Genomic DNA, 19597 nt, shown 5'->3' with positions numbered 1-19597 from the left:
AGGAAGGGAGCAGGGCTTAATTGGGAAATGGACGTGGCCTAAATTGTGCCATTTTGCCCCAAACTGACATAAATTCTGACATAAATTCTGACAAAATTCTGTTGCAAGTAAGCCAACCAGTACTTGGTATAGAGTTAGAGAAAAGTGTCTGTCCCTGCCGCAGATTTATCATCCAGCCTGAGCCCCTTGAGCAATTTGCGGACCACACATGGCCACCGCTACCATAGAAAATGTCTATTCTTGTCCGCAATTGCGGACAAGTATAGGACCTGCTCTATCTTTTTTGGGGGGCCGTGTCCGCATCTTTTGAAGCCCCATTTAAATGAATGGGTCTGCACCCGTTCCGCAAAATTGCAGAACGGAGGCAGACTTATTCATACGGTCGTGTGAACGTAGCCTAACATTGTACAATCTATAGGATTACAAAACCTGCCCCATTATGTTTAGACCCCCTAATGGGGCATAAAGACCCATTTAAATAATAAAAAGTTTATTGAAATAAATGTGCAAAGGAATTAGAATAAACACCTTTCCCATAAAACTAGCTTTCATTAGGCAAAAACACAATAAACAGAAAAAACTCTGGTTAAACGTCTTACGTATCGGAATTTTTAAACGATTAATTCGAGTCCCTGTGCACCCCATTTTGTTATTAGAAGACTGCACATTGCTCATGCAAGCCTGACATCAAGACAACATAATTATCTAGGACATAATCATCTAAAGTAGCAGCAGTCATTTCTATCAGTTCATGAGCAATTTAGATTTTTTACCTTCTCATGCCTTTTGCGCAGCTGATGCTTCTGGAGGGCGTATTGTTCAGTCACCTGATGTCGGAAAAGTTGATATTTCTCCTGTAGATGTCGCTCTTCTAATCTGAGAATCACAGACTCACGAGCTGCAAAAAGAGCACCTTTTATGATAGATGCAACATATAAGGTTAAATAAAAAGAGGAGTATGTGGGCTAAAGCATTGCAACTTAAACTGTCAGATGGTTAATGGGCCACCTTGGTATCTCCAGCTATGTATAAAGATGGTGATTGGTTAGATGCTCAAACTTGTATTGACTCCGGTAAGCCTATATGGACATAGGCATCTCAATGAGCACTGAGCCCACTAGCGAAGACCATTTCTTGAAATCAGCTATTGAAGACCAATATACAGTAAACAATTGAGTCCCATTATTATGGCTACCAGTTGATGTTCAGAGTAACCTCTGTGTGCAGCCGGGACGGCAGCTAGACAGGAGTGACTCAATAAGGTCCTGGTAGGTTGTCACAGGCATCTGGAGCCATGCTGACTGCAGGGGGTGTGGGAGGGGATCCATAGAGTGAACACAATGATCAAGGTGGTAATTACAGGGCCAGGGTAATACTTGGAAGCCTTGGTCATACTCTTCCAACCAATGTTGGACAGTTCTAGCCATTCAGCGTTGCATTGTCTTAGTGGAAGACCCCATCCATCCTAGGATAGACAATTAGCATGTATGGGTGCACATAGATGAGTAGTTGCAGAGAATGCCGCCATCAGCTTGTGTTCTTCCAGCACTGGTTGCAGGGTGTTTATTCTGTGATGTTTCTTGCCTGACTCATAAATGTCCATCCATTCAATGAAGCAGAAAATGTGACTCATTGGAAAAGGCAACCCAATACTGTCGCAGAAATTGAAGACTTTTCTCCCCAAGCAACTTCATTATCAGAGGTGCAGTGGCCATCCATCTGCTTCGGAGGCCCATATGTAGTAGGGTTCACTGAACTGTTGTTTTAGACCCACGTCTGTAGCCCTCTAGTTCATTTTGGTGGTGAGCTGCTCCACCGTAGCGTGTTGGTCTACCCTCGGTCAGATTGATAGCCAATGTTCACCTCTCACATCAATGGTACGTTGTGCTCCGTAGTTTGGTGCCATATGTTCACTCACGATACACTTTCACTAAAGCAGCACACAAACAGTTTACAAAAATTCTACAGTTTCAGAAACACTGTCACCCTTGGCCCAAAAGCCAATAATCATCCTTTTTACAACTCTGATAAATGGCCCCATTTACCCATGACAGCACCGAGAGATACATGTGCAGACAGCCTATCACACACAAGCCGTCTCACCACACGTGACTTCCTTCATGAGCTACGCACTGCCAACTTCGAAAGTAGGAAGTGGTCATAATAATGTCAATCGACTGTGTATATTATAACGCACAAGTTAAACATTTCTGTGATCTCACTTGAGCACTTACCTTTTTTGAGACTGTGGATTTTACAGAGGTTTTCTCTCTCTATGCTCATGACCTTCTTTTTATGTTCATTTACTACTTTCTGCAAAGCCGAGTTCAGCTCCTGCTGTTGCTCTACAAGAAATTTCTCCTGTAATGAAAGGAGCCTTTCAGTAGTGCAATGTGTCTGTGAATGAATGGGATCAGCGGGGGACTGAGTGTAGTGCTTATAATCTGTTGCTATTTGTGTACATCTATTATGGTGTGTTTTACCTGTGTTCCATCCCTATGTTTTACCTCTAGGTGGCACTAAGAAAAAAAAAAGATTGAGATTCCTCCGTGGTTGATACCTTTTAATGGCTAACTGAAAAGATGATGACAAAATTGCAAGCTTTCAAGGCTACTTGGGCCTCTTCATCAGGCGTCTGCTTGCAACCTAGTCATCATCTTTTCAGTTAGCCATTATAAGGTATCAACCACTGAGGAATCTCAATCTTTTTTCATTCTTTATTTACTGGCTAACATGGTACAAATTTATATATATATATTTTTTTTTAACAAAATAGGTGGCACTAGAAAGGCAGTTTTATTCCTTCTGGAGGAGAGCTATTTTGTATACTTTCCCCAGGAAGCATTGCCTATACGACTCCCTTTACCAGCTGGGTCTCCACGAGGAGAAACAGTACCTTCCAAGAGCTATGTTTTGTCAAAAATAAGAAACAATTACAGAAAAGTAAGAAAACCTTTCTGAAATGTACAGCTAAAACATAGACTGAAAATAAGACCTTGTGAATCAGAGTTAGACTTAATCATCTCAATACCAGAGAAAACTCCGATGGGCTCAGTCCTTAATACAATAATGGGCCCCAAAAAGTTCCAGCAGAAGACAATCTCAATTAGAGCTTACTTTGGAACCAATCACTTTCCTCTAGCTTCCATTTCTTATGAGTCACAAAAATCCTAATACACTTTACTGATGATACGTTCTGTGTGTACAAAGATAATACTTTTCACATATTCTGTATAGATGGAGGATAGACCCTATTTCTAGGTGTAAAAGTGAGTTCAAATAAATGATTTGCCAAATGTTTTTGTGGAAATGTAAATTGGCGGCTAGAGCCCAGCTTACAACCAGTGCCGCCTTTATAGTTATGAGGGGGCTGCCCCTCTAATGCTTGATTTATACCACTCTGGAGCTAAAGAAAGGTGCACATCACCAACTAAAGGGGATGCAAGAAGGTGCCATGAGTGGGGCCATGTGAGCAGTGATTTTGGCCTGCATGTTCAGAAGATGACGATAAGGGGCCAGTTATAAAGAGCCAATCTGGAGCCATGTTGGAGAGTGTGGCATGAGCAGTATGCTGTGCCCTCACAGTCCTACTGGAGGTGAGCATTGGCCCAATGCCTGCTGAAGCAGGTGCTGCAGCAGGTAAATACATTACAGCATGTGCAGGGGGAGAGGGAATCTCCTTTGCGTGAGTCTGGTGCATAAATGTTACTAAAGTGGTGCAGTATTCCCTGCACTCAGCACAAAGTCCCCTGCTGGAGGTGCGCCAGAAGATTAGGCCCCAGCACAGATTGGGCCTGATGAGGTCCCTAGCTAGGTATGCATAGCAGCACTCACTGAGGCTGCAGTGACCTGAAGATGGCCGCATGTAAAAATGGCAGCCTAAACATGTGTGAGTAGAGAAGGAGCGTGTCTCCCATCACATATGCCACCAACACAGCTACAGCTAGGTTAGATGACCCTGCAAATGTGACCAGCTGCAGCAATGACTGGCATGGGAGGATAGGGAGTTTCCTTCCCCGCCAGGTGCCAGCTCAGGGCTGGGTGCCTGAAAGAAGAGGGGCTTGGGTTAGCTTTGCTGGGCCAAGAAAAGCAAAAGGCCTGGTCTGTTTGTCAGCCCCTTGGAATACTGGAGGAGTAATGTCCAGCGCAAGTGTGACACGCTGAAAATAGATAGGGGATCCAAAGCCAAGGAACTTAAGTTTAAGAGGTCAAACATGGCCCCTGGATTAGAGAGGACCCCTTTGCTCTAGGGAACATGTAGAGACTGTATGACATGAAACTAGTATGTGGATGTGATCTTCTATGAGAGACTGCAGCCAATAAGCCTAACAATCAAGCGTGCTAGTCCCTATACCCATATGGTCTATGTAAATATTGTGCTGTGCAACATTCAAAAGTATTATGCCCTCCTGTGGATTGTGTGTATATATTGCCTACCTAGTTTCTGCTCCATCCTAGGAAAACATAGAGTATGCCACCCATACTTTACAGAAAATCTCCCCCACTGAATAAATTTTGGATCATTCGGAATGGCAACATTCCCCCAGCAACCTACCACCCATCATTCATGGCCGAGCTCACTAATACTCTTACAGCTGACACCTGGATCCCAGTGTTATGATTTCTGAATATATTCACTATGGATGTGATGTTGGATGTTCACAGATTTAAACCATTGTACGTATTTTGATGGTTGCATGGCTGGACCTAGTCACTACTAACACTTTCCTTTTTCCATCTTACCATTCATTATCCCTGATTTTTCCAATACCACCACAAAAATACGGTATAGAAGATTTATGCATAAAAAGACCACAGTGTAACCCCATCCCCAAAGAATCGTGTAAAAGCCTGAAGGGAAAGCCTGAAACATGTCAATTAATATTCAGATATTTTAGACTTCTAATACATTGACACATTTTCTTCTTCTCTCCATATGGTGCCTTCTGGAAAGTTGATCTTCTCCACCCACATCCCTTTCCAACAGCCAATTTGTATTATACTTGTAGAACAGTTGGCTGACATGATTGGACAGCTAATTGGTATCAAAGCCTTGTGATTATGAGTTATAATATTATTTTAAGATATATCTGGTTGAAGGTAGATAAAGCCAATTTACCTCTTGCCTTTTGTCCTTCAACTCCACTTTCCTCTTGTTCCTCTCCTTCTGATGCTGAGCCTTGATACGGAGGGCATCTTGCTGCAGGCGGTTGGTGTGCTCCTGCTCTCTTCTTGCTCGTGCCTGTTCCATCTGTCTCTCCAAGGTTTCGATCTCTCTCTCATAATACTGCTTTTTACTCTGAAAATGTATGCAAACCTCTGTGTGAATACATGCAGGTCAAGCGTCATAACCTTGATGTAAGAACATCTACGATGCATCCTGTGTGTTAAGACAAGGATTAGACATTAGTATTGCAAGCATGCATCCCTGTCATCCATATTAGATCTCTCCTGCTATCTATAAGTAATAGAGGGGATGCCTGGGAAAGGCTTCTGCTTGGCCTCTAGTACAAGACGCCTGTCAACAGTTTGTGCTTGTCCTCCCGAATGTCTCGGCGCATCCCATTGTCTACAGCTTCCAGTCCAGCTTTGTCTCGTGACCCCCCCACTTACTATAATCTCCTGTTCAATGTGTCGGAACATGATCTCCCTTTCTCTTTGCATTCGCTGCTCCAGCTGGCTCTGGGCTTTCATCTCTTCCTTCTGCAGCACCCTCAGCTGCTGTAGCTCCTGGCGCCTGCAGAATACATTAAATGGAATATTTCATGTGCTGCTGGATTAAGATTCTGCGGTTGCCAAGTATTGTAGAGCTGCCACAGACTGGCAGAGCATGTGAGGAGCTGCAGTCATACCATACCTAGACAGCTACAGGTCAGTGGTTCTAATCATGATGAAAGTGTACCCCTCGCCTACACACAGTGGAAGCAGCCATTTTGTGGGTTAAACCAATTTTCCCCGACAATACAGCTTGACAATTCCCCTAGAAACATTACCATTAAAGGAAGCATCTGTGATGTCATTCGTTTCTAAAGAATTTATAGACTGCATTCTCATGAATATTCATGCAGTCCATGTCTTCACTATTTAATTGCCAAGTACTTGGATAAAGGCACCTGTCGCTTACACACAATGAAGCCAGCCATTTTGTGGACCGGAACACCATAAAATGTCAATTCATTAGCAAACATTGCTTTGTTGGTCCTAATTTCGGTCCTGAGGATTTCAGCTTTTGTGTGAGGTTGTAAAAGGGGAGGGCATGAGCATTAACTTTCCTGTAGAGGAACGACTCATTTACTAGAAGTGGCAGAATTGTCCTCCTAAAGTTCAAGTTGACCCTTAAAGACAGCAGGACATCCCCCACCCCCTCTCTCGGCACAACCAGAGATGAAATAAAAGTACAATCTCCAGCTGAATTGCTCTTTAATGTCAGCTTGTGAAAGAACTTTTTTTTTATGGAAAGTGGTTTTAGCAGAAACAGCAGAAGTCCTCTTCTTAAAAAAAAAAAAAGGTCTTAGGAATGAGAAAATATGAGACTTTGAAACCCCTAAAGGCTTTATGGTATATGCAAATATATATTTGCAACCACTTCTTATCTGAAATAAAATAAAATTGGGCAATTCGATTTGATTAAAAATCTCCAACCGTTTTTGTTTACAGCCCCTGTGCAAACCAATGCAATTCCAGACTGCACACCCTGTGTAGTATGATCCTGCAGTCACAGTCCCTTCCATCTGTCCTCTACGTTTTGCTATGATACTCAATATATATTAAAATAATTTAGGGGAAGACGGAAGGGAATAAAGGGCCAAGAGATGATGTATGAATGTTTGTTTGCTCGTTCATTGCGTTGATCTTACACTAAACAAAAAAATAAATGCAACACTTTCGGTTTTGCTCCCATTTTGCATGAGCTGAACTCAAAGATCTGAAACATTTTCTACATGCACAAAAGACCAATTACTCTCAAATATTGTTCGCAAATCTGTCTAATTCTGTGTTAGTGAGCACTTCTCCTTTGCCGAGATAATCCATCCCACCTCACAGGTGTGGCATATCAAGGTGCTGATTAGACAGCATGAATATTGTACAGGTGTGTCTTAGACTGTCCACGATAAAAGGCCACTCTGACATGTGCAGTTTGAAAACACAGCACAATGCCACAGATGACGCAACGTTTGATGGAGCGTGCAATTGGCATGCTGACTGCAGGAATGTCTACCAAAGCTGTTGCTAGTGCAATGAATGTTCATTTCTCTACGATAAGCCGCCTCCAAAGGCATTTCAGAGAATTTGGCAGTACATCCAACCGGCCTTACAACTGCGGACCACATGTAACCACACCAGCCCAGGACCACCACATCCAGCATGTTCACCACCATGATCGTCTGAGACCAGCCACCTGGACAGCTGCAGCAACAATCGGTTTGCATAACCAAATAATTTCTGCACAAACTGTCTCAGGGAAGCTCATCTGCATGCTCGTCATCCTCATCTGGGTCTGGACCTGACTAAAGTTCATCATCGTAACTGACTTACAAGAAGATACACCTAATTTATGACGAGGCTCAGGCCTTGTCATTAATTAGGGCCTCTTCCGTCAGTCCGTGCTCCTAAACAGAAATCTACAGCAGCTTTGAGCTGCCGTAACGTTGTGGCTTCATTTGCGCCAGAAAACTGGTGTAAATGAAGATAAATTCATTGCCGCTGCTGACCACACACCTATCTACCATTCTCACGGCCCCTGTTTAAAAAGTGGCAAGGGTTGTGTAAAAAAAAAAAAAAGGAAGATATGATGGTTCCCCCATAGTTCTACATAGGCGCTGAGGACCAAAAAATGGTAGGGAAATTGTAATCAAGATTAATTCAAAGTCACCCTTTAAAGTGGTTCTGCAGTTTTTTTTTAAACTGATGATCTATCCTCTGGATAGATCATCAACATCTGATCGGTGGGGTTCCGACACCCAGGACCCCTGCCGATCAGCTGTTTGAGAAGGCAGCAGCGCTGGCAGTAGTGCTGCTGCCTTCTCGCTGTTTACCGCAGCAATAATGGAAAGTGAATGAGAGGCAGGGACAAACATCCATATGACAACCCCCCTCCACCTGATAACTGCAACGTATAAATCGATTGGCGCTCGTGACAATTTATCTGCCTGCCTAAAAGGGCACTCACACATGACTACATTGGAGGAGATTTATAATCTCCCTTACGCCAGAAATGTGGCTTTAAAAAGTCGCAAGCTGTGTGTTTGCGAATTCTTTAATGCAACTTTTTTTGTGTCTCTTTTTACACCACTCTCACCACTTTTCCAAAAAGAGGGAGTGATAAGGGTGGGATTTCCCCTATTAAGAGGGATAGATTTATCAAGACCTGTTCTTTCTGCACTGGTCTTGATGTCCTCTTCACTGTCAGAGTGTGAGATGGGGAAACAGCTCTCATTGTTTGAACACTGTTTGTGTGGATTAAATTAAATGTTTTGGACTGACATTCTGCTGTTTGGCCACAAGATGCCGCTGTTTTATAGGCACAGCTGACTGAATGCATATATATTTCCATATTCATGAGAGGTGTGTTTTTTTCAGAGCATGTAGCTGAGTGAAGCTGATCGTTGTCCAAGACCCAGATCCTGTCCAACATACACTGCAGTACCGCATGCTTGTTGAAGAGACGTTTGTTCTGTTCAGAGTCACCAGCAGATGCAAAGCAGACCCGGGTTGGTAAGATCGTGCACGCACCTCATTACTGAGACCAGGCCTGTAGTTAGTTAGTTAGGGTCTCTGTTTGTGTCAGGCTACAAGTGTTGCTACTGTTACTGCAAGGACTCCATTACTCAAAGGGACATTGCACATCTGAGAGCTGATAAACACCCCCATGAACTCCATCCAGTTCAGCGTTTTTTGCTCAGAATAATCAGGCACGTGCTACCAGACTAGTTATAGAGCACGGTAAGATTGTAAACTGTTGTGTTGCACCGCAGGTTGTCCCGTAATAAGCACCCAAACAATTGTTTGTGTTTGCTTTAGGGTAATAATAGGTACGGCGAGGCAGTTTTAGTTGTGCCCGCCAGTAGGCAAATTACCACAAAATTTCCCCCAGCATCCATTAGAGGGCTGTGCAATACAGGAGTCTCAGCCTTTGAGCTGATTGTATGTAAATTTATTTTATGTTCTCAGCATTTGTGGTTGTGTTCAGTACCATGTGTTAGTAAAATCCTGTTTTTGCAAAAGCTGGTGTCTGAGTTGCTTTCCTCGTCCGTGACTTCACTGTATCCTAGGGAGCCCACCCCGGTACACCGATTACAAGAAGATACACTTAATTTATGACGAGGCTCAGGCCTTGTCATTAATTAGGGCCTCCTCCGTCAGTCCGTGCCCCTAAACAGAAATCTACAGCAGCTTTGAGCTGCCGTAACGTTGTGGCTTCATTTGCGCCAGAAAACTGGTGTAAATGAAGATAAATCTGTTGCGGCTGCTGACCACACACCTATCTACCATTGTCACGCCCCCTGTCTAAAAAGTGGCAAGGGTTGTGTAAAAAAAAAGAAGGAAGATATGATGGTTCCCCCATAGTTCTACATAGGCGCTGAGGACCAAAAAATGGTAGGGGAATTGTAATCAAGATTATTTCAAAGTCACTCTTTAAAGGGGTTCTGCAGGGTTTTTTTAACTGATGATCTATCCTCTGGATAGATTATCAACATCTGATCGGTGGGGGTCCAACACCCAGGACCTCTGCCAATCAGCTGTTTGAGAAGGCAGCGGCGCTGGCAGTAGTGCTGCTGCCTTCTCGCTGTTTACCGCAAGCCCAGTGACGTCACGACTAGTATCAAGGGCCTGAGCGGGGCTAAGCTCCATTAAAATGAACAGAGCTCTCTCAAACAGCTGATCGGCGGGGGTCCCGGGTGTCAGACCCCCACCGATCAGATGCTGATGATCTATCCAGAGGATAGATCATCAGTTAAAAAAAAAACTGCAGAACCCCTTTAACTTGATCATAAATCCAGTCTATTCTCCAGGAGACATATAGTTAGATTGAGGCGCACAGATTTTAAGTGTTGCAATTCAAAAGTGTTTATTTAATTATACAGTAGTTTCATCCAATTGCCCAATATTTGTATCCAAAGGTATAAACAGAATCTCTAGACCGGACGTTACGGTCCCAATAGACCTTCATCAGCGGTCACATTTTATCTGCAATAATATAGAATAATAGAAATGAGCTGGACGAGAAATACTGAAGAAATTGCGGTATATACATTCAATAATATAGAAATACATTAATCCAAGACGTTGCTAAATATACAGCATAATGGAAAATCCACATGGAAGGGAATTATACTAAGGCTTGATCCGGATTTTGTATAATTCATAAAGTGCTCATGTAGATTCAGACTCATTTGTATATAAAGGTAAGTATATAGAAGATAATGCCGGGTATACCTAATCAGCAAACCATCACATAATAGGTTTATTTGCTATAAACATTGGGCACATATATAAGCATGCATGCTGGCCTTACTACGTATATGCATATTAATTGCAGATGGTATATAGGAGAAATGCTCAATGTGCAGAATTACAAACTGAGAGCTGCTGAATACACATATTCTATCAATTAGTGCTGAGTACATCTAATATATGCTCCAATGTCACCCCCAAGTGGGAACCGCTGAGTGAATTGCATCATGTGGCAAATGGAGGACGCCGGATACGCTAAGCACCTGTGAAAATAAAAGGATTAGTCGAACCTGTACCTGCTCTGGCAGGAATAGTGGGTCTCAGGGCGTTGGATATGCGGCATCTGAATCGCGCCTGCCCTGGTTAAAATGTCCGGGCTCCTGGTAGTTCCAGTCATGTGACCGGAAGTTACGTGGCTCCTGGTAATCAAGAATGCATTCCACGTGGACGTCACGTGACAAGTGGAGATCTGGATGTGCGTTCAACCATTGTATACTCTAGCAGTTGCGCTAATGTGTGAACTAAGGGGGAAATATAATCAGTATTAATGAGGGGACAATATATGGCAAATATCAGGATGCCTTTTGAGTCTAAATGGGCATTCTAAGACAACACGATACTGTGTGGGAGAAAATACAATTAAAGGGAAAAATTAAAGGGAAAATGGGGGAAAAGGTCATCTCACCTGATACAGATAAAATTTATTTTCAGCGGGTCTGTGGAAAAAATAGAACAATGTTTAGACCATATACATATCATCTATGATTATACATTAATAAAGAAGTCACATTCGCGATTCAGACAGTTAGGTAAAAGTGTTCCTAATTTATGAATCCAGAGTTCATCCCTTTATTTTACGAAGAGTGTCCGGTTGCTTCCTCTCCTGGGTGGATCAACTTTTTCCAAAATCTGAAAACGGAGTTGCGAGATTTCATGTTTTTTGTCCAAAAAATGGTATGGTATTGATAAGAAAGTGTGGCCAAGTCACGACTTGTGCTTACTTATTCGATCCCGAATATGTTCCGTTGTCTTGCCCACATATGCGAGTCTGCACGGGCATTTTATTAAATAAACCACAAAACTGGAATTGCAGGTATAGAATCCTCAGATTGGAAAGATCTGTCCAGTACATGGATGCATGGCATATTCACCCTTTATTACGCTCGAGCACTGGGCGCAATGTAGACAAGGATATGTGCCTTGTCGTCTACTCCGTAATAAAGTCTGTTTCGGTGGTTTGGTAAAACTGCCTATGTCCGCCTTGACCAATTTGTCCCTGATATTAGGAGATCTTTTATATCACGTCTGGAGGGGTTGATTGAATTCTTTCTTATTGGGATAAGCTTTAGCTAAAAGTGGCCAATGTTGTTTAAGAGCCTGTTGTATTTTTGGCATTAAAGGATGGTATGTGGTTACACATGCTATTCTGTTTTGGTTATTGGGTATGGGTCGTGACTTCGGGGTCTCTTTTAGGTTTTGTAGAGCATTGTTTTAAATGGTCTCAGGATAACCCCTATTTAAAAATTTCTTGGTTATAGTGTCAAGTTGTATCGTTTTCATCGTATCACTGCTGACAATTCAGTCAACCGGTGTATACTGTGACCGGGGTAAAGATTTTTTATTAGCCCTGGGGTAGCAGCTTTTGTAGTGGAGGGGACTGTTGCAATCGGTAGGTTTGTTGTACAAATCTATAGATAATTTTCCTGTTTGGTCAATTTTGACAAGTGTATCGAGGAAGCTAATTTCTTCTTTACTAGTGCGAGAGCTGAAGCCAAGTCCATTGTGTATCTGGTTTAAATCTTCTACAAACTTGTGTACAGTGGATATGCGTCCCCTCCAGATGCAAAAGATGTCATCTATAAAACGGTGCCAAACATCAGCGTATTGCTGAAATAACGGATTTGTATATACGTGAACCTCCTCAAACGCGATCATAAAGGCATTTGCATAAGGCGGGGCCATGTTATACCCCATCGCGGTACCCCTTCTCTGGCCATAGTAAGTGTCGCCAAACAGAATTTTTTTTTTTGTAAGTATGATCTCAAGAATTTTGAGCAAAATTCATGTTGTCTATTATCCAAATTAGAGTGGTTGTGTAAATGTCTTGCCGTGGCTTGTATCCCTTTATCGTGTGCTAAAGATGTGTATAAGCTATTGATGTCTAAAGTTATCATGACAATTTCTTTTAGTTTTCTAAGGAAATCAGTAGTGGCTAATATAAAAGATCTTGATGTCTTGATCAATGGTGTAAGTATTTTCTCCATATAGATGGCTAGGGGAGAAAAAATATAGTCAGTCGAAGCAACTATAGGACATCCTGGAGGGTTAATAAGAGTTTTATGGATCTTGGGCAGTATATAAAAAACAGGAATGATGGGATTCTGTTAGGTGAGGAAAGTAGCAGTTTTGGAATCAATTACTCCTGACTGTGAGTATGTATTAATGGTGCTGGAAATAAATGCTTGTATCTGTGCGGTGGGGTCCCTAGATAATGTTCTGTATGTCTCTGCATCTGAGAGTTGTCTCCTAATCTCTGTCAAGTAATCCACCTTGTCCATAACGACAAGGGCTCCTTCTTTATCCGCAGGTTTGATAATGATTTCCTTGTTATATTGTAACATTTCAAGTGCTAATCTCTCATCAGGAGACAAATTGTTAGTATATTTATAGTGGCCTTGTGTATTTGCCATTAGTTTATTCTTTACTAAATTATCAGAAAGAGAAATGTATGTCTCTACTGGATGTTTATTTTTGGGCGGCATGAAGGAGATTTTATTCCTCAATCTTAGATTATCAATAGATAGTGGTGGATGTGCCCGGTTCTTGCAGTGGGAGTTCTTGAAAATGTGTCTTAAGTCTTAATATCTGGTAGAATCTTTGTAACTCCTGTTCTAGTACAAAAGTATTTAATTTTGGTGTGGGTCAAAATTATAGACCCTTCTGTTGGACAGTAATAGATGAAATGTTAATGACTAAATTGTCCTCCTCACCTGAGAACCGTGTCTGTAGGCGTTCTTGGCTTTCTGCTGCCCCTCCTGGTCTTCCGCATCATTCTTGCTTTCCACGCGCCACACAACTTCTGGTCACATGACTGCAACTACCAGGAGCCCGTACATTTTAACCACGGCAGGCGCGATTGAGACACCGCATATCCAACGCTCTGAGACCCACTATTCCTGCCAGAGCAGGTACAGGATCGACTAATCCTTTTATTTTCACAGGTGCGCAGTGTATCCAGCGTCCTCCAATTGCCACATGATGCAATTCACTCAGCAGTTCCCACTTAGGGGTGACATTGGAGCATTTATTAGATGTACTCAGCACTAATTGATAGAATATGTGTATTCAGCAGCTCTGTTTGTAATCCTGTACATTGAGCATTTCTCCTATATACCGTCTGCAATTAATATGCATATACAGTCAGGTCCATAAATATTGTTTGCATATGTGCCTCCCACTTGTTAAGGGATCAAAAGTAATGGGACATAATAATAATCATTAATCAAACTTTCACTTTTTGATACTTGGTTGCAAATCCTTTGCAGTTAATTACTGCCTGAAATCTTTAACGCACAGACATCACCAGATGCTGGGTTTAATCCCTGGTGATGCTCTGCCAGGCCTCTACTGCAACGTCTTCAGTTCTTGCTTGTTCTTGGGGCATTTTCCCTTCAGTTTTGTCTTCACCAAGTGAAATGCATGCTCATCAGATCCAGAACAGGTGATTGACTTGGCCATTGCATAACATTCCACTTCTTTCCCTTAAAAAACTATTTGGTTTATTTTTCAGTATGCTTTGGGTCATTGTCCATCTGCACTGTGAAGCGCCGTTCAATAAGTTCTTAAGAATTTGGCTGAATATGAGCAGATAATATTGCCCGAAACACTTCAGAATTCATCCTGCTGCTTTTGTCAGCAGTCACATCATCAATAAATACAAGAGAACCAGTTCCATTGGCAGCCATACATGCCCACGCCATGACACTACCACCACCATGCTTCACTGATAAGGTGGTATGCTTAGGATCATGAGCAGCTCCTTTCCTTCTCCATACTCTTCTCTTCCCATCACTCTGGTACAAGTTGATCTTGGTCTCATCTGTCCATAGGATGTGGTTCTAGAACTGTAAAGGCTTTTTTAGATGTCGTTTGGCAAACTCTAATCTGGCCTTCCTGTTTTTGAGGCTCACCAATGGTTTACATCTTGTGGTGAACCCTCTGTTTTCACTCTGGGGAAGTCTTCTCTTGATTGTTGACTTTGACACACATACACCTACTTCCTGGAGAGTGTTCTTGATCTGGTCAACTGTTGTGAAGGGTGTTTTCTTCTCCAGGGAAAGAATTCTTCGGTCATCCACCACAGTTGTTTTCCGTAGTCTTCCGGGTCTTTTGGTGTTGCTGAGCTCCCCGATGCATTCCTTCTTTTTAAGAATGTTCCAAACAGTTGTTTTGGCCACACCAAATCTTTTTGCTATGTCTCTGAAGGTTTTTTTTTTTTTTTCCAGCCTAATGATGGCTTGCTTCACTGATAGTGACAGCTCTTTGGATCTCATCTTGAGAGTTGACAGCAACAGATTCCAAATGCAAATAGCAGACTTGAAATGAACTCTGGACCTTTTATCTGCTCATTGTATTCGGGATAATGAGGGAATAACACACACCTGGCCATGGAACAGATGAGAAACCAATTGTCCAATTACTTTTGGTCCCTTAACAAGTGGAAGGCACATATGCAAACTGTTGTAATTCCTACACCGTTCACCTGTTTTGGTGTAAATACCCTCAAATTAAAGCTGACAGTCTGCAGTTAAAGCACATCTTGTTCGTTTCATTTCAAATCCATTGTGGTGGTGTATAGAGCCAAAAATGTGATGGTTTGCTGATTAGGTATACCCGGCATTATCTTCTATATACGGTACTTACCTTTATATCCAAATAACTTTCATTTCAATGAGTCTGAATCTACATGAACACTTTAGGAATTTATACAAAATCCGGATCAAGCCTTAGTATAATTCCCTTCCATGTGGATTTTTCATTATGTTGTATATTTTGCAACGTCTTGGATTAATGTATTTCTATATTATTGAATGTATATACTGCAATTTCTTCAGTATTTCTCGTCAAGCTCATTTCTATTATTCTATATTATTGCAGATAAAATGTGACCGCTGATGAAGGTCTATTGGTCTAGAGATTCTGTTTATACCTTTGGATAAAAATATTGGGCAATTGGATGAAACTACTGTATAATTAAATAAACACTTTTGAATTGCAACACCTTAAATCTGTGTGGCTCAATCTCACTATATGTACATTGGCTGTTTTCAGCCCTTGATTGGCAGCAGAGCTTGTCGAATAGAGTGCGGTTCTCCACTTCATCACATATTCTCCAGGAGACATCAGGAAGGAATTTTAGCCTCTAATGAGGCCACTTTTCTAAACTCTGATCCCCTAATGATCAGTCGATCACTTTACACTCCACAACTAAAACCCACAGCGGCCACTGCAGGAGAAATGCGGTATTACATGGCACCTATTCAAATAGATGTGCAACCATATAATGCATAATTGTGCCAAGACTGACATAGTGAAATCCAGCCTTTGCAGAAGCTCTCCACTCTACTTTATAGAGGGGGTTCCATGTTTATATTCCAATTTGTAGTTTTTTGATTAATCTCGATAGACATAGATGTTACTATCTTTCAGACTGTGACTTTAATTGGAAAGCCTGCCTTATTGTGAATATACTAGCGGAGTACCTAGAATATCTTCATGCTTTGTTTATATGGCACACCTCAAATGATATGGGAGATCAAACACCCAAAGGGAATACTCGGAGGCCTCAGATTGTCCACACTATGTATCCTGTTATCCGCATATATGCTCAAAACACAAATTACAGTATATTAATTGATTAATATGCTTTGACACAAGATGTAACATATTCATTAATGACAACCCAAATCATACATAGAAAGCCATACACATCAAATGCCATTTTTACCTCTTACCTCACTGTTCGCTCTTTGATATCTCTATGACTTGGTTGAGCTTTGCATTTACATGAAGATACTTTCATTTCCTTTCCATCCACTATGAATCTCCTGGTGATACGAATAGTCCTTTCGGTGTCCAGGGAATAGATGTCCTTTTCCTCTGAATTTGAATCTTCAAATTGCACCTTGTAAAGGGGATTGCACTGAGGAACATTAACCCATATATAAAAGTTTGGAAATACTACATAGAGTTGATACTTATATTTATCAAGGTTACTTAAAAGGACGGGTCAGCACATTTGTACCTATGAAACTGGCCTGTTACATGTGCATTTGGAAGCTGAAGGCATCCGTGTTGGTCCCGTGTACATATGTGCCTATGTTGCTGAGAAACATGATGTTTTAATATATGCAAATGAGCCTCTAGGAGCGACGGGGGCGTTACCATTACACCTAGAGGCTCTGCTCTCTCTGCAACTGCCGCGCCCTTTGCACTTTGATTGACAGGACCAGGCATTGTAAACATCATCACACCTGCCACTGTCAAAGTGCAGAAGCCGGAGGCAGTTGTAGAGAAAGCAGAGCCTCTAGGTGTAATGGCAACACCCCCATTGCTCCTAGAAGCTTATTTGCATATATTACAACATAATTTTTCTCAGCAATGCGGGCACATCTGAACATGGGACCAACACAGACGCCTTCAGCTGCCAAGCACACATGCAAAAGGTCAGTCAGTGTCATAGGTACAAATCTGCTGACAGATGCCAATGTTCAAGCATTGTTTTTACATTGGGGATGCAAGTAGTTGCTAAAACAGACGGACATTGTGATTTTGGAGTATGCTCTTAGGTCCTGTTTACACGTCAGATCCACCTATACAGTTAGCCGTGAATTTTTATTTAGTTTATATGTATTGATGTTATTATGGATCTATGTATGCCTTTATGAAGGTGACCATGTAAGCTGTGTATTTTTTATATGTTGTTCAGCTTTTCACTTTTTATGGATATGCCACTGTATAGGCGACCCACTGTGACACAATCTGCTTCTCTTTCCGATATAGTAGAAAAAAACTTAGAAAACCTTTTAATGTATATACCGGAAGCTATCTGGCATATACACCAAATGTAGTGCTCAAACACAGTGTACACAACTCCTGTTTGGAACTTCCATCTCAGATTCTGTCACATTGGACAGATAAAAATAGCAGTACATTGAGCGCTATTTTTTCATTAAACGACGGACAACTTGGTGGAACCCAACAAACCCTATTGACTAATAATGGGCTCCATCAAATTTTTTATCGGTCAATAGATCAGGTGCAGCACCATTACAACGCAAGCTACGGAAGTGTGCAGTCATGTATCTAAATATATGACTATATGTCATCGTCTTGCATTCCCACAGGCTAGGGGGCAGCAAGATATTTGCTGTATTTTGCAGCTATAGTTTTTATATTTTAGGCTTCATACCTCATCTGTTGAAGGCATGACCTCCGTTATGCTTATCATATCTTGATTTTTCTCCTTCTGTATATTGGATTCACCTTTGACTTCAGTAGGATGAACACACCATGAGCAACGGGCAGAGTTCAACCTCTTTTTGACTCCATGTTCCTGAGGAGCACCACTCCCACCTGAACGCATACTTCTGTTCCTGGCATCGTCAGCAATGACACCTTCATCAGATGTTTTCCCATCTTCTTTATGGAGTGAAAGTGTTTTTATTTGCTTAAACCTTTTGCTTACTTCATACTTCAGTGCTGTTTCTGTTAATATGAACCGTGATTCCAAGTTGAACTCTTTGCCTGAACCTGCTATTGTCCATCTTCTTACTAATCTGATGGTAGAATGTTTATTACTTGCGGTACCAATAACTGGTGAGATAGGTATGCATGCTTGCTTATAGCTTTTTGATGTGTGGTTGCTGTATTGCTGTGTATGAAGTCCTTTACTGTTCTTACAGTTAGTTTCTTCTGAAGTTGGTAGATTTGCCCGTTCCACTACATTAGTGTTTAAACTCTCCTTGTCAACATGTTTTACATTCAATTCTAAAGATGAAGTCTTCTTCTGCCCTGTAATAAAGTTGTCCTCCACTACATCCTTTGTAGCAACCCATTTTACTGATGCTTTTTTTCCATGTGAAAATGAAAGTGAATGTTTATGTAATCCAATATGTTTCTCCTTTTGAGGTACAGACCGTTTCAAATTGACCTGGAGTTCTTCATTCATAGAATGGAAAGTCCTTTGGTCTTTAGTCTTATTCTCTTCACCCTCATTACAATCTGACTTTGCCTTCATGCGCATTGGTTGCTTATCACCTTCATTAGCGAGATGTGAAGTTTTATGAAAGTTTTTTATTATCTGTTTTTGTCCATGGGATAATTCTGCTTCCAGTGTTATCCAAGCAACCGTGGAATTTCTCTTACTAGTACATGGCACTGACCATGTCTTAGTCAATATCCTGGCTGAAGAACTAAGATTTTCATTACTTCTCCACTGTTTAGGAGCAGGTGTTAGAGAGCTGAACAAGCCTTGACAAATGTTATGTGATTGATTTAAAGAAGTCATGACATCACATTGATTTTCTGGGACTAATTTTGCAGTCTCTTGAAATCCTATATTAGCTTTCTCTTCAGAATCTTCATTAGCAAAGCAGAGAGTGGCTGTACCTGTATCCATATCATGATTACCAAGTAAATCAGTGACCTTGGTACTGACCCCGTTTTCACCCGATACTGCAGAATATTGACATAATCCTAATTCCAAGTTTTGAGGGTTAACAGCAGTGACTATTGGAGGTATGTGCTGATTCTTGACATGTTCTCTGTTCTTTATTTCAAGCTGTTCACTGTCAGCCCTCCATTTAACAGATGCTCTGACTTCTCTTGAAAATGAAGGAGCAGAACGTCTTCTCATCTCTTTCAAGAAACTAGTTCTTCTTTGTGCTCTCATTGGTGGTTTTTGGTCTGTGTTTTTATTTAAAGGATTTCTTTTCTGGGTGGCTTGAAGACCATCTTCTGTTTTTAAAGAGCAATTACGTCCAGGAGACTGAGTGTCCATGGGAATAACTTCTTGACTTTGGTCATTGCGTGCAACATCATTCTAAAAAAAAAAAAAAATATTTAATTACCTTTATATTTA

General features: G+C 41.5%; 1 protein-coding gene across 2 annotated transcripts in view; it reads right to left on the bottom strand.

The window, feature by feature from the left end:
• The window catches only part of LOC122929494 (serine/threonine-protein kinase 10-like), a 64704-nt gene that overhangs the window by 12046 nt on the left and 33061 nt on the right, over positions 1-19597 (bottom strand). The window contains exons 9-14 of one of the 2 annotated variants that reach the window (XM_044283097.1): positions 17927-19558; positions 16470-16657; positions 5614-5737; positions 5120-5299; positions 2235-2361; positions 774-898 (exon numbers count right to left, since the gene is read on the bottom strand). In XM_044283097.1, coding sequence (XP_044139032.1) covers positions 774-898; positions 2235-2361; positions 5120-5299; positions 5614-5737; positions 16470-16657; positions 17927-19558 — 2376 coding nt within the window. The remainder of the gene's footprint in view (positions 1-773; positions 899-2234; positions 2362-5119; positions 5300-5613; positions 5738-16469; positions 16658-17926; positions 19559-19597) is intronic. The other variant, XM_044283098.1, reaches the window with a different exon arrangement.

Source organism: Bufo gargarizans, chromosome 2, assembly GCF_014858855.1.
Source record: "Bufo gargarizans isolate SCDJY-AF-19 chromosome 2, ASM1485885v1, whole genome shotgun sequence".
Classification (NCBI taxonomy): domain Eukaryota; kingdom Metazoa; phylum Chordata; class Amphibia; order Anura; family Bufonidae; genus Bufo; species Bufo gargarizans.
The sequence above is the reverse complement of the archived record's forward strand: the minus strand, read 5'-3'. Positions and strand labels throughout refer to the sequence as shown.